We start from the raw sequence: 14,743 nt of genomic DNA, 5'->3' as shown, positions 1-14,743 counted from the left end.
AATAAATTATTACTCTGCTGCTTGTAATACAGAGTAATATTACTTTAATTCTAAGATAATATACCATATAGTAGTAGATGAGATGAATCACTGACACACTGACACATGTATATTAGAAAATATTTGACATGATAGTCTAAATTCTGTAAGTTGTTCTAAAATGAATATATCTATTAGAGTTAGTTTAGAAAAGACTTCTTTCAACATATTCTAAAATAACTCTAATACTATTACTACTTATTCTGCAATTTGATACTTATTTCATTTTTCAATACCTTTTTATGAGTATTTTCTATTTAATTATAGGATACACCAATATGAAAAATTTTAACTCCACAAATGGTACTGAGCTAGTGAAAAGATTGAGGAGAGAATTCATCATTTATTCATTCAATAAATATTTATTGAAGTTTTACTATGTCCCTCGATCCTGGGATTTCACTAGTGAACAAAAGAGACAAAAATCTTGGCCTCCATATAAAGACAAATAAATGATGTCCATGTACTTCAAAATTTTTAAGTCTTGGAAGGTCATGCATTATCTCTAGTCCTTGAGTGGGGAAAGCAATCTTCTCACTTCTACGGGGTGTCTTTCAGACACAGGACATGAAGTACTTCATGCAGAGAATAATTTTAAACTAAAGAGAAATGGAAGATTTTTAAGGCTCACTTTAAAAAGAGAAAATGACTCATTGGCTCAGAGGGAGGAAGTGGGCTGCATTCAACTAAAGCAGTACAAGTTAAAGAGCAATTTTCTAGCTTCAGGTGTGGGGAGGGAACATCGAAGAGGCCCAAACTGTCGATCTAGAGTTAGGAGGCGAAGGAATTGGGTGGAAATTAGGTCAGATGGGGTTATTTTTCTTATATTTGTAGAAAGTTTCAAAAAGTAAAACAATTTTGAATTGACTCCAGTAAGGCAATAAAAGGAGAAACAGAGAGGTGACAGGAAGGAGGTGGTTGAAGTTGGGGAGGGCAGCAGATTTCTAATGAGGTGAGTTTAGTAGAAGGCTAGAGGAGGTAGGGAAGGCTAGGATTTGTGCTGGGTACATCTGCTGTGAAACACGATCCCCTCCACCTAGCTGAATTGTAAGGAAACAAAGTTCACTATAATTAGTATATCCGAACATATATTAAATTACAATACAAATGAATGCATGTCTTCATATGAAGCACATAAATTGCCATACTGAATAAGAGAAAAACCAGGATAGTTTTAAACTAAAGGATTTCAAATGCTATTAGACAAGCTCCCATAAAGAAAGCTCTCTTGTTTCCCAGCATTGAGGAACTCCAAGTTGCAGCTCGCCCGGGGCCTGTCAGAGAAATATCACTATAATTGGTATGAGTCCCCGAGCACACTGACAATAATTGAGGCTTATACCCCTTGCATTATACTTGGTGGCACATCGTATTAAAAAGGAACAAATTACAGAGGCGAGGAGCTGCTGTATGACACAGCAGAGTGGTAGCTCCTAGGCGAGGCTTCTAGACACAGATTTTAAAATGGAAATGATCCAGTTGATGAAGGCTTGGGGAATTGAAAAAAAAAGTCCAAGTAAATAATAAGATGAACAACTAGTAAAGCCAAGATGCTGCCACTTAGCTCATTTGTATCTTTCCTGCGCTAGACCAACAAGTCGTCTTTGAACATCTGTAGTCATGAGCATGTGCCCTTGGGTTATTCTCTGAGAATGCCACCTACTGATTCACATCATTTGCCTAAATTAAGAAACCGTATGGTTAGAGGGAAAACACTGAACCAGGGTCACTAGGATGGGGGCCTGCACACAGGCATGTGAACGCTGAACTTCCTTTTTCTCTCTCTTACAAGGAAGAGCTGTTTATTGAGTGCTTACCCTAGGCCAGGTGCTTTCGTGCAGCACTTTATGTCATTCACTTGTGACCCTAATGTAACTCAGGCCCCTTGGGCTTGCCTGTTCTTTTGGTGAAGTATGTTACTGTATTCTCTTCCTGACCCCCTCATTCTCTCCGGAAAAAAAAAAACCCCAAGATTCTGTTTTATAAAATTTTAAGAAAATCATAAATATGTCTTCCTGTTTGGAGAGGAAACAGATGCAGGCTAGTGGACAAAAGCTCCTTTTTTTTTTTTTTTTACCCCATGTCTGCTCTTTCCCCCAAATTCTTCTTTTGACAGGAATCCTCTCTCCTGATATCTCCCTACTCTCCAAGGCTCCTCTTCATTCTTGGGTACCTTCATATAGCCTTCCTCTCCCCAGCAGACCCAACTGTAAAATGTTCCCATCAGCAGCTCAAAATCACCAGGAGTGCCTGTTTTTCCTGAAGCTTGTCCCCCACTTTGCACCCCAAACGGCACTTGAGGTAGGCATTGTAACAATTATTCCCAACATATAAAGGAGAAAACAGGTTCAGAGAACTTAAAGTCGTGCCCAATCACACAACTTAAAAATAGGAGAGCTAGAATTGGACCCAGGTATCTTCATTGGCAAAACTGATGCTCTTTTACTCTACTGTGGGCTGTTTACCTTACTCCCAGAAAAATATTGCCTGCCCTAACTGATAGTCTTCAAAAATTGTGAAGAAGCATCACCATTGCTCTGCACTACATGGCCCCAGCACCCCACTTTGAAGTTATAAGGTCAGACTGCTCTGGTTTTACTCTCAACAATAGAACATGCTGGATCCTGTTCAACCAGTGGGGGAGGGATAAAACAATCTTTCTGGGTCCCTCTATTTCCAAGACCCACCCCGATCTCTCCTTCCTTCCGATTGTACTCCCCCGTGTCCTGGGAAAAGAAGAAAAGACAAGGGGAAGAAAATATAAAAGAAGGGGAAAGGAGAGAATAGACTAAAGAAGGTTTGTGGGTGGTTTTCTGAAGCTGTTTTTACTTGGTCGGAAATAGAAGTAAATTAAAGCCCTCCGAAAGGATGTGGAATTCTGTTGCACCTTCTTGTACTTCACCTCAAGACTTTGGTATAGTTGCTGGCACTGAGCTGAACTCAAGGAGTTTACAGAAACTTTAGGATGTTTCGTGGTCTACATTTCACTGAACAAAATATTGTTTCAACTGAATTGTTAAATAATAGTAGTTTCCATTTCTTGAGGCTGTCACGTGTGCCAAGATTGTTGTAAGCATACCACAGGACAGTAAAACTTCCAAAAGCCAGACCGAGCGTAAGCTGGAAGCCTGTCTAAGGAGGACTGTTAAAATATTGTCCACTCACGGCTGGCCAAGAGCGATTCAAGACAATAACTACCGCCTATTACGGTGGAGCCATGGGCATAATTCTCGTATATGACATCACAGATGAGAGAACTGGATGAAGAGCATCAAGGAGAATGCATCGGCAGGGGTGGAGCGCCTCCTGCTGGGGAACAAGTGTGACATGGAGGCCAAGAGGAAGGTGCAGAAGGAACAGGCCAACAAGCTAGCTCGGGAGCATGGAATCAGGTTTTTTGAGACAAGTGCCAAGTCCAGTATGAATGTGGATGAGGCTTTCAGCTCCCTGGCCCGGGACATCTTGCTCAAGTATGGAAGCCGGAGATCGGGAAACAGCAACAAGTCTCCCAGCACTGACCTGAAAACCTGTGACAGGAAGAACACCAACAAATGCCCCCTGGCCTGAGGCCACCCCCACACCCCCACCCCCACCCCCCACCTGCCCTGAGCCCAGAAGCTGGACCTGAGGGAGGTGGGGGAGACAATGAAGAGACTGTGGAGAAGGAAAGCGGTAGGCTGCAGAGGGCAGGAGGAGCAGGGGGAAGGAGGGAAGACCTGAGGACGTGAAAGGTGAGCAGGAGGGAGGAGGCAGCATAGAGATGGCCCCACCCAGTTTCCAGAGCAAACCGACATGTAAATATATTGATGGATTCTGTTACCCCATCAGGTTTGGGAGTCTTGTGAGTGGCTGGCTGGCTCTGAAGGTTTGGTTCTATCCTGTTACTCTACACAATCTCTTTGCAGTATTAAAGGCCACTGTTTGCACAAATGAAAAATAAAAATATTGTCCAGTAAAATACACCTTGCCAAAGGTGGAAAATTGCAAGACCAGGAAGAACAAGGAGGTCTCGACAAGTTCCAGTTCTCAGGTGACCTGAAAGACAGTAAGCTCCCAGTGAGTTAAGAGTACCTATATCTTGAATCCACACAATCGTCCTAAAGGAATTTTGTATTCTCATTTTACAGTTAAAGAAAGTGAGCTTCATCATAAAGGATAGTGTGCATGTACATGGAACAGTGTGACGTAGGTGATAAATGGTTGAGTCAGAATTAGGAAAGGCCAAACTCAAAAACTGAACCCACTGCTCTTCAGCCAATTTCCAACCCACAGTATTAGGAAAGCTGAGGGTTCGAGCTACCGGCCTTGTGGTCAGCACACCCACGTGTGACCAAGTATGCCACCTGGGGTCCTATGAAGAAAGCAAAGGAGTAATAATACTGATGACACTCCTTGTGCTCTTCAGTTAGATACCGCTATTGCCCCTCGTGTACAATAAGAAATGGAGGCTTAAAATGGTTCACTCATATTCCTGAAGGCACATGGCTGGTAAGCAAGATTTGAACCCAGGTCTAACTGCAGAGCTCCTAAACTACAGTGCACCTGGCTGAGGCTTCACAGAAGTCGATGTACAAATGACTCTGCAAAGCAGACCACAGTTCAGAGTCAGACCCTCGTCTTGCAAGTAGACATGTGATTTATTCAATCTACTGAAAACTAACCCTGCAACTGGAGCCAGACTCACACTGAGCAAGCTCAAGAGACTCAACAAAAGCCCAGAGGACCGATTATTGGTAATGAAGATGTAGCCATTTGAGGTTCATGTGATCAGTGTGTTCTCTGATCAGATTTTAATCTGAAGTTATTTATTAATTAAGCTAATCTGCACAAAAGGAAGTAATTAGGTAAATTAGGAATGTCTGCCACATAGTTAGGGTTCAGTTATTGTTATTAAATCATACTAATATTATTACTAATAAATATTAGCTATTGTTAGTATTAACACCCACGTATACCACAGGGTACATGAATCCCCTAGATTTATAATTATATGGGATTTTTTGTGTATTTATCTGAGGCAGGAGAGGAATCTGTATCTTAAATTATTGAAGTATTGTTGTTAGGTGCCATTGCTTTGGCTCTGACTCACAATGACCCCTGTCCAACAGAAGGAAATACACCTGAGCCTGTGCCATCCTGACAGACAAGTGGTGGGAAAAATAAAGTCAGTAGTAGTGACCTCAAAAAATGTAAAGAGCAATGTGAAGTCTAGCCAGCATTCAGAATACCTTGCTAGGGCAAGCAGAATTTGAATTACTTTATAATTATATTCCCTCAGAGGCAAGGCTGTTATGCTATGTCTCAGTCTGTTCTGGTCAAGTACAGCAGCTAAAGGAGCTGTGATCCACAGGTCAGCAAGGAGTCCAAAACCACCTGCTCCTCCTGAGAGGAAGGCTGGGCTTTCTAATCCAGTAAACCGGTAGAGTCTTGGAAACCCATAGTGGGTAATTCTGCCCTGTCCTACAGAGTCTCTGTGAGTTGGTCTGACTCAATGGCAGCAAGTGAGTGATAATTTCTAAAATTATGCTGAGTCCCTTTATGGTGACTTGTAATCCCAGTCTTTCTTCTGCATCAATTGAGATGACCATGTGTGTTTTCCCTCCTCATTCTCTTAGTGTGGTATATCACATTGATTTTTGTGTATTGACTATCCTTGCATTCTGAAGATGAATCCCACTTAGTCATGGTATATAATCTTTCTAATATGATAAAAGATTCAGTTTCCTTAGATGAGAGAGCTTAAGGAGTTTGTGGCAAACTCCATTATCTTCCCCCCCCCCATATCTTTTAATTCCATTTTTCCATGAACTTTTAAAAGTCCCCTTATATTTTGTTGAGAAATTTTGTACCCAGGCTTTCTTAAAGGGCTCACTGTTAGGATTATTACATTTAACTTCTTGACAAGTAAGTAATAGTCCCCTAGTGAGTATATCTCCCAAGAGGAATGTGAATAATATTTGTAGCTACCTTGCTATTATAATCATACACCATTAGAACGTATCCTTCCAATAACCTAATTTAGAAGACTAATGAATTTGGTCTCTGTCGTATTTTGTAAGGAAAAAAATTGCTTAACCACAGGAGTTATCCTAAGAAGTAAATGCTATCTTATCTGTGCTGTTAAAAAGTGCAAACAGAAACTTGTCTACCAGTGTTCATTGCAGCAGTGTTCACAACAGCCAAAAGGTGAAATAACCCATGTGGCCATCCCCAGATGAATGGAGAAACACAATGCAATATATATATCCAATGGAATAGTGCTTAATGATAAAGGAAAACGAAGTCTTGATATGTGCTACCATATGGATGAATCTTGAAAACACGTTGAATGGAATCAGTCACATAAGAACCAATATTGCACGATCCCACTTAAGTGAACTAAGTAAACAGATAAATATCAAAGTTTATTAGTGTTTACTAGAAAGTTAGGAAGAAAGTGAGAACTTTTTCCTTAGAAAACATTGAGTTTTCTGATAATGTCAAATAATTTGGGAAAAGGTAGTATTGATGGTGATACAACATAATGAATGTAATTAATGTCCCTGTTGTACATATAAAATATTTAGAACTGGTAAATGGTCACAAATATATAAAACCACAATTTTAAGTCATAAAATATGAAGTCTTTATCAGCGGAATCTCAGGTGGAAGTCTGAGCTGGTTGACAATGGGGCATATAGCCCCTTCAATACCTATGATTTGGAATATATTTAAAATGGATTCCTACAGAAATGTTGCTTTATCATTGCATCCATGAGATGAAACAAAAAATGTCTTTTTATTCAGCTTTCAGGCAGATCCCAAAAAACCAATTGGGGGCCACATTCTGGCTCATGCATCAACAACAAGAATAAGTTTGCGAAAAGGAAGAGGAGAGCTGAGAATTGCCAAGATTTATGACAGGTAAATGTTTTCCTTTAAATTTAAACAAAAAAGGTTTCCTTATTCCACACCAGATTTTTTGTCCATGGTATTTTTACACAGAATTGTCCCTCCGGAGAGGTGGTTATTATACCACTGGCAGATGCAATAGGTTTGAGTTTCCTTCCAAAGTCATTCAATTCATTGGAAAGTCCCTCCTCTGTGCTAGGACTAGGGATTCTGCTGACAGATAGACTTGGCTGCCCCTGCCGGTCCAGAGCTCACAATGACGCTGGATAATGAAATCACCAGTTCAAACAAAAGCGCAGTCTGTGCAGGGCAGTAGACAATGGAAATCTAGTCTCCTTTCTCTCTTTTTAGCCAGGTTAACTACGGCTTGCTTTTCAGTGTAGATGTCACTTCCTCTGGGAACTTTTCCTGATCCTCACAGTCAAGGCGATGCCGTGTATTTTTCACAGCATTTCACTTATTTAAGGAAGAATTATGCATTTGCAGTTTTTTACAGCGAATCTACCAGGTGATCAACTGTTCTAGGCTCTGAGAGTAGAGTGATGAACAAAACAAAAACCAAGTCTTGGTCCTCATGACATTTAGATTCTCTCAGTAATGATTTCTAAAATATATCTAGTATGTTGTAGCATGTACATTCCCTGGGGATAGGAACTTTATCTGCTGGTTCACCACTGTGTTTCCAGTGCCTGGGACCTAGTAGATGTCTTAGTTTACTTGTGCTATTATAATACCATAGTGTGTGACTTTAACAAACAGAAAACTATTTTCTTACATTTTAGGAGGCTAGAAGTCCAAATTCTAGGGATCTCTGTCTCTCTCATCTCTCCCTGTCGGAAAAACCTTGTCTCTTCAGATTCTAGTCTTTGGCTTCTAGGTAGTCAGCATGTGTCATGGCATCTCTCTTCCCATATCACTTCTCTCTCTTTCCTATCTCAGAAGGGAGCCCTGGTGGCCCAATGGTTACACGCTGAGCTGCCAACCCCCAGGTCAGCAGTCTGCAACCTCCAGCCACTCTGCAGGAGAAACGTGAGGCTTTCTAGTCCTGTAAAGAGCTACAGTCTCAGAAACTCACATGGGGTAGTTCTACTGATCCTAGATGGTCGCCCTCTCAGAATTGACTCCCTGGCAGTGAGTTTGGTTGGTTTGGCTTTTTTTTTTTTTTAATCTCAAATGAGGTCTATTTAAAAAACACTCTTCACTAACAATGTCTTGTTAACATGACCAAGAAAACCCATTCCCAAATGGGCTGATAACAATTATAAGTTACTAAGCCTTTATAGGGCAGGGTAGAATTGCCCCCTTTGGATTACAAAGGCTATAAATCTTTACAAGGGCAGAGAAATCTTTCAGCAGGGGAGTGGTTGGTGGGTTCAAACTGCTGGCCTGGCAGTTAGCAGCCCAATGCTTAATCCACTATACTAGCAAGGCTCCTTTCTTCTTTGGGAAAGTTCTGTCAATCTTAATCTTTTCACCTATGAAATATGGATAATAATACATACCTCACAAGGTTATCATAAAACTTAACTGAAATATCAGGGAGGGTGGAGTGTTGAATGGTTTGTATTGTTGAAGGCAAACTTGAGGTCTGATGTAAACCTCCCCTACCTGATTCATAATAAAAAATCATTTATTAAAACAAAGAAATTTAAGGGAGAGTCTGACACCTACTAATTAGTAAATAATGAATGGTAGCTAGATACGTTTTAGGAACCCTGGTGGAATAGCAGTTAAAGCGCTCAGCTGCTAACCAAAGGTTAGTAGTTCGAACACAAGCCACTCCATAGGACAACAGCTGTGGCAGTCGGCTTCTGTAAAGATTTGCATCCTTGGAAACTCTCTGGGGAAGTTCTACCCTGTCCTTGAGGGTCACTGTGAGTCAGAACTGACTCGATGGCAGTGAGTTTGGTTTTTAGATCATTTATTCTTCTTTTCCTTTAATTACTATTTCATTCTCAAAAATGTATTGATATAGGTTCACAAATACCAACTACCACAATATTGTAGCTAAACCCCAGGAAATTTGACAAAATCAGTGTCTCCCTGTAGCTTATTCAGACAGAACCACATGATCTGAGGTGTCATTGTAGTTGGGTTATAGGACAGCTTCACCAAAGCTCATTAGAAGTTTCCAAAAGTAAATTAGCAGAGCGTTTTAAGCCATTTAGGTATTAAGATACATATAAGCTGGGGTTTACAAAAACAGTTTTGTTTATCTAACACCAGAGATATTTTTATTTTAAAGAAAAAATAAATCTCTGCTGACACACTGCACAAAAAATTATGGACAGTCATTTCAGTATCACCCCCTCTGGCAGTGTTACCCAGTGTGAGCTGTATCCTCCACCCCCTCAACCCCCATTTCAAGTCACTCAAAGTGACGCCACTATGAATTAGAAATAGTTTTAAAATTTTTAGTTGTGAATTAGGTGTGAGTTTACATGTCGGGCAGGAGGAAGATGGTGCTTTCTACTCTCCTAAACAGTGACCATCTTGGAAGCTCGCAGCAGCAGTTCGACCTTGTTCTGTAGGGTCTCTAGGAGTCTGGATTGACTCCACAGCAGGGAGTTACATAGCCGATCCTCATTTTCTCATTCCACAACCCAAATAACCTACAACCCTCCCCGCGGCTTGTCTGTCCCCAGCTGCCCGCTCTGTCCCCAGCTGCTGCTTTAAGGATGCTGGCTTCCTCTTCACCCAGGTTCACACCTGTCTGTCCTCTAGGCCAGGGACTGGCGAGCTTTTGAGATGGAAAAGCGAATCCTGTCTCTCATAACATTTGAAACTGATTCAGTATCCATAAATATATTTTCACAAACAAATAAAACCACCATTATCTGAATAATATCCTTTAGATTTTTTTAACAATTTATTAGGGGCTCATACAACTCTTATCACAATCCATACATATACATACATCAATTGTATAAAGCACATCTGTACATTCTTTGCCCTAATCATTTTCTTTTTTTTCTCCTCTTTTCTTTTTTTTTTTACCTTTTATTAGGGACTCATACAACTCATCACAATCCATACATATACATACATCAATTGTATAAAGCACATCCATACATTCCCTGCCCCAATCATTCTCAAAGCATTTGCTCTCCACTTAAGCCCTTTGCATCAGGTTCTCTTTTTTTTTTTTTCCCCTCCCTCCCCGTTCCCCACTCCCCCTTTAGATTTATTTGCAATTTCACTTCAGTCACATGTACGGACCAGAAGAGCTGCATATGGCTCCAGAGCCGCAGCTTGCCGACCTGGTTCCTCCTCCCCCTCCCACGGCAATAGCCGTTAAAATCTGATTTTTTTTTTTTTGCAAGGTTTTGTTTTAGACGGCAGGTATGGGGGAGGAGTCCCCGGTGACCTGGTGTCCCGAGCCGCTGGCCAGTGAAGGGGCACAAAGCCCGTCGGTCGGGAGCCCCCATACAGGAGCAACGGACACCGGATTCGAGGCTTTGTGCTCACTTCCCCCCTCGGGCCCTTCTCGATGGGAGTCCCGATGTCCTTGCCCCGCAACTTGAGGCCAATGGCCCTCTCAATCTTGCCCAGAACCTGGTTGTTGGGGATGGCCCGCCCGCTCTCGTAGTCCGCGATGACTTGGGGCTTCTCGTTGATTTTGGTAGCCAGGTCCTGCGTGAGCCCCTTGCTCTGCCGGCCCTGCTGGATGACCTTGCCCACTTCCAGGGTCACACGGTCAAGGTGCAGCTCCTCCGTCTCTCGGTCCAACTTGGCGGTGTTCTTGGTGATAGAGTGCTGCTTGTTCTGACCAGCGGCCCATTTCTTGGACGTCTCCACATCCTCCTCTCGTCTCTGTGCTGCCAGGATGACCTGCTTGGACTTGGCTTGGGCGGCCGTGGGGCCCTTCTTGCGCAGCACGGTCACCGTGTCCCAGTCGCTCACGGCCATGGTGGGTCGGGCGCGGTCGGCGACTCAGTCTGGCGGCTCCCAAAATCTGATTCTTATAGTATGAATACCTTTTCTTAATTTTTTTTCCTATCAGTGGTCTCAGAGAATAGTCCTTTTGTGATTGACTAATTTCATTCAGCATAAATAAACTCTTAAAACCTGGCAAAAACAAGTAAATATACATTGGACAATTGATTACATTCCACAGTACACAATTTACATACCTATGGACAAGAATGATTTGCATTAATGATGGTTTTCTAAAGGAGCCCTGGTGGCGCAGTGAGTACGCACTGGGCTGCTAGCCATAAGGTCAGCAATTCGAAACCACTAGCAACTCTGCCCAGGAGAAAGATGGGGCTTTCTACTTCGGTACAGACTTAGTCTCGGGACTCACAGGCAGTGCCACCCTGCCCTAAGGAATCAAGGCAGCGTCGACTCGAGGGCAGTGAGTTTAGTCTTGGTTCCAGTTTTCTTTGTATTAAAAGATCATTTTATTGGGGACTCTTACAACTCTTGTCACAATCCATACATCGATTGCATGTTTGGACATATGCTGCCTTCATTCTTTTCTAGACATTTACTTTCTATTGTGCCCTTGGTATCAGCTCCTCTTTTTTTCCCTCCCTCCTCCCCTGATAGATTATACCCCTCATACCCCCCTGATAGATTATAAATTATTATTATTTTCTTATGCTGACTGCTATCTGCCTTCCCCCGTATTTTCTGTTGTTCTTCCCCTGGAGAGAGGGGTGTATGGTTAAGTGCCAATCACTGCGATTGGTTCCCCCTTTCTTCCTTCCTCTGCCCTGCCTTCTCCCTACCCTTCTGGTATCGCTATTCCCATGCCTGTTTCTGGATTCCATGTGTCGTGAGCCCCCATCTCTTATCTATACCTGTGTACATACTCCGGTCGAGTCTAAATTGAGAAGCAGAACTGGGGTCATGATAGGGGAGGAGTGTTCTAGTTTTCTAGTATGCATAGAATTATAAAATAGTTCAAAGACAATGAAAGATACAAGGCTGTCATAGAACTGATAACCTGTTTTCACTGAAGGCACCAGTAATCTTTTAGTCCACTTCCAGGTCTTCCACAATTTCTCCGTCCGTTTGTCTGCTGTTGTTCATGGCCATCGTGTAAAGTATCCTCATGGTGACCCCAGGCACAAAGGATAAAGTGTTGCCTGGGTCTGCACCATCCATTGTGATCCACAGAGCATTCTTGGAATCATTTTCAGAAGTATATTGGCCTATTCGGTATGAAAGGCTCACATGCTACAGAATCAAATATAGCCCCTAAAGGTCTGGTAGACTATGCCTGGCATTATATTCTAAGAGGAGCCTTTGCCTATTTCCAAGTTTAGGATGACTTTTCTAGGCATTTAGAAGCATACATATAGAATATTCTCAATCGGTCTCTGTTAGGGTTGTTAATATGTGGAAATACATTCTGTAGTCCACATTTAGCTGCACCGACTCTGAGATGTCTCTGGAGACTCAGACTGATGGGAGCATGATGCCTGTGACATGAATACAGTATTTATAGAAGGAGAGCTTTTTATAAACTTCTGTTCCCTTGTATTCTGCTAGCCCTGAGATGCCTGAAAGTGAAGCCACCTTCGCAATAACTGCTGGAGGAATTGGGGATGCCAAGGAGTAGGTGGTGACTTGATGCAAATTGCTTCTTAGTGCTTATTAGGAGCTGAAGAAATGGAAAAGCAATCTAAAACTTCACATCTTGAAATAAGGGTTTGTTTTCTCACGTTATTATAGAAAGCCAGCAAAGAATATTTAAATCTATGTTTACATTAAAGTTTCCCAATTTCAGATTAATTCTTCTTTGCATGTTAATTTAGGAATATATATTTTATATATATACAAATATATAGGTCTACCTTGAAAATTATTTGGGGGAAGGATTACCTGATCCCTTCATTTCATCTTTTCAAAGATGACTAAACAGATTGAAAGTCTGAAAGCTAAGACTTTCCCTCCAACACTTATTTGGGCATGGTACTTCTGACTTACTAGGGTATATGTACTTCTAAAGCAGAGGAAAGTTTAAAGTAGGAATAGATTTCATAGAAATGTATTTTCATGTACACAAAAAGTTTATTTATTTATAGTATCCAACTATGCATTCATCTTTATAGCAACAGAAAAGAAACATTAAACCGAAGTTTGAGTCATTTAACTTTCTCACAAGTTGAAATTACTTTTAAAAATGTATTCCTGATGCACACATACTCTATGTTGGGAAGATGAAGAGGAAAGTTATTAGAAAATGGGCAATTTTGGGTGATTTTTGCATTTATAATTTTAGAGAATTCAAGATTAAAAAAAATATTAAAGCTAATTTAAATGTAAAATTTCTGAATACTAATTTTAGTAATGTTTAAAATTTATTGTTTTTTCTGTTAAGTAAAATTTTGTTTGCAAAATGTATGTCTGATAAAAATGTTCTAACATTAAAATACTAATAATATCTACAATGACAATCTTTATAGACTTAAAAAAAGCTTTTATGTTGCATCAACTTGTATAAAAATTCAAAATTATTGGCTACAAGGTATCTGGATACCCGTTAAGTCACTCACTCACCAAATGTATATGGAATGATAAGTGCTAAAGAATATACAAGGAAGATACAGTTTCTGATCTCAAAGAATATATACTCTAGTAAGGAGTAAAGACCAACATTTATGGGAGAATTATAGAAGAACTGACTATGATTTAATCTGCCAGTGGTGTGGTCATGGATTGATCCTTAGAGAAAAAGTCAGATTCAGAAGGTGGAGAAGAGAAAGCAGACTGAAGGACAGGAGGTGCAAAAGCAGAGAAGTGGAAACAAAGGAGACTCATCTCCTGCGCTCACAGTGTGAAAACTGGGAACGAGAGTTGGATTCTTTTGTTGGTCTGGTTTATTTTTCACTTGTTTTCAACCAGAGGAGCTGCTGCTCTGTCTAAACAGATACAAAGTCATCTAGGAGGAGATTTTCTTTATGCTTCCAAGTCAGTCAAAGGATTTATTTTGGCTTGCAAACATAAAATATGGAGGCAACCTTTGTCCCAAGGAAAGAAAGAAAGAAAGGCTTTGTTACTTGGCTAAAATGGTGCATCTCCTTGAGATTCCTTGGCATGCTAAGTCCTGGAGACTGTGCGAACCAATTTACATGATGAACCCAGAGCCATTTGATAGAAAAATCCATACAAGTCCTAGAATGTGTGTGTAATTCTGAAAATATTTCTGGGTTAGGCTGAATACCTATGACCAAATGAAATTGGTCACCAAGATGTGGGCAGTAGTGTTGACCAGGCACAGCACGATAGCTTTCCATTCTGTGGGGAAGGAGTCATAAGGTGGCCTGCAACCAAATAAAAGTCCAGTCACTTGAATATGACCTGCTTGGAAGTATAATGGCTAGCCATGCACACTGGGGAGCTAACTTGGGGACAGTAGCACGCAGATGGTGCAAGTACCTAGTCAGCAACCACATTCTCCAGTGATACACGTGGACCTGTTGAAACCCAGTTGCCATCATCAGTTGCCAAGAAAATCCTGTCCTCTGTTAGGAGTGTGCTAGGGGGTGGGGAGTAAAGTCCCAGATTCAAATAGGTTCTATGTTGTTCGGTGTCATCAAGTCGATTCGGACTCATAGCCACCTTATGCACATCAAATGAAACTCACCTGGCCCTGCACCATCCTATCAGCCACAGTGTCGATCTATCCCCTTGAGGGGCTCCCTCTTTCTCACAGCCCCTCTGCTTTAAACATGATGTCCTTCTCAGGGACTGTCTCTCCTGACAACATGCCCAAAGTGTGTAAGACAGTCTGGCTCTCCTCTCCTCGAAGGAGTATTCTGGCCATACTTCTAACCAGACAGGTTGGTTTGTCCTTGTAGCC

The 14,743-nt window shown here is 41.3% G+C and overlaps 1 protein-coding gene and 2 pseudogenes across 1 annotated transcript in view; 2 read left to right on the top strand and 1 right to left on the bottom strand.

Moving 5' to 3' along the window:
* The window catches only part of DMC1 (DNA meiotic recombinase 1), a 50,607-nt gene extending 37,476 nt beyond the window's left edge, over positions 1 to 13,131 (top strand). The window contains exons 13-14 of the mRNA XM_075552667.1: positions 6,826 to 6,942; positions 12,430 to 13,131. Coding sequence (XP_075408782.1) covers positions 6,826 to 6,942; positions 12,430 to 12,499 — 187 coding nt within the window. The 3' untranslated portion in view covers positions 12,500 to 13,131. The remainder of the gene's footprint in view (positions 1 to 6,825; positions 6,943 to 12,429) is intronic.
* LOC142450695 (ras-related protein Rab-13 pseudogene) lies at positions 3,242 to 3,606 on the top strand (annotated as a pseudogene).
* Positions 10,225 to 10,873, bottom strand: LOC142451748 (endothelial differentiation-related factor 1 pseudogene; annotated as a pseudogene).
* Positions 13,132 to 14,743: the final 1,612 nt, after the last annotated feature.

Source organism: Tenrec ecaudatus, chromosome 6 (genome assembly GCF_050624435.1).
Source record: "Tenrec ecaudatus isolate mTenEca1 chromosome 6, mTenEca1.hap1, whole genome shotgun sequence".
In the NCBI taxonomy this organism is placed as follows: Eukaryota; Metazoa; Chordata; class Mammalia; order Afrosoricida; family Tenrecidae; genus Tenrec; species Tenrec ecaudatus.
This window is presented reverse-complemented; position numbering and strand designations above follow the sequence as displayed.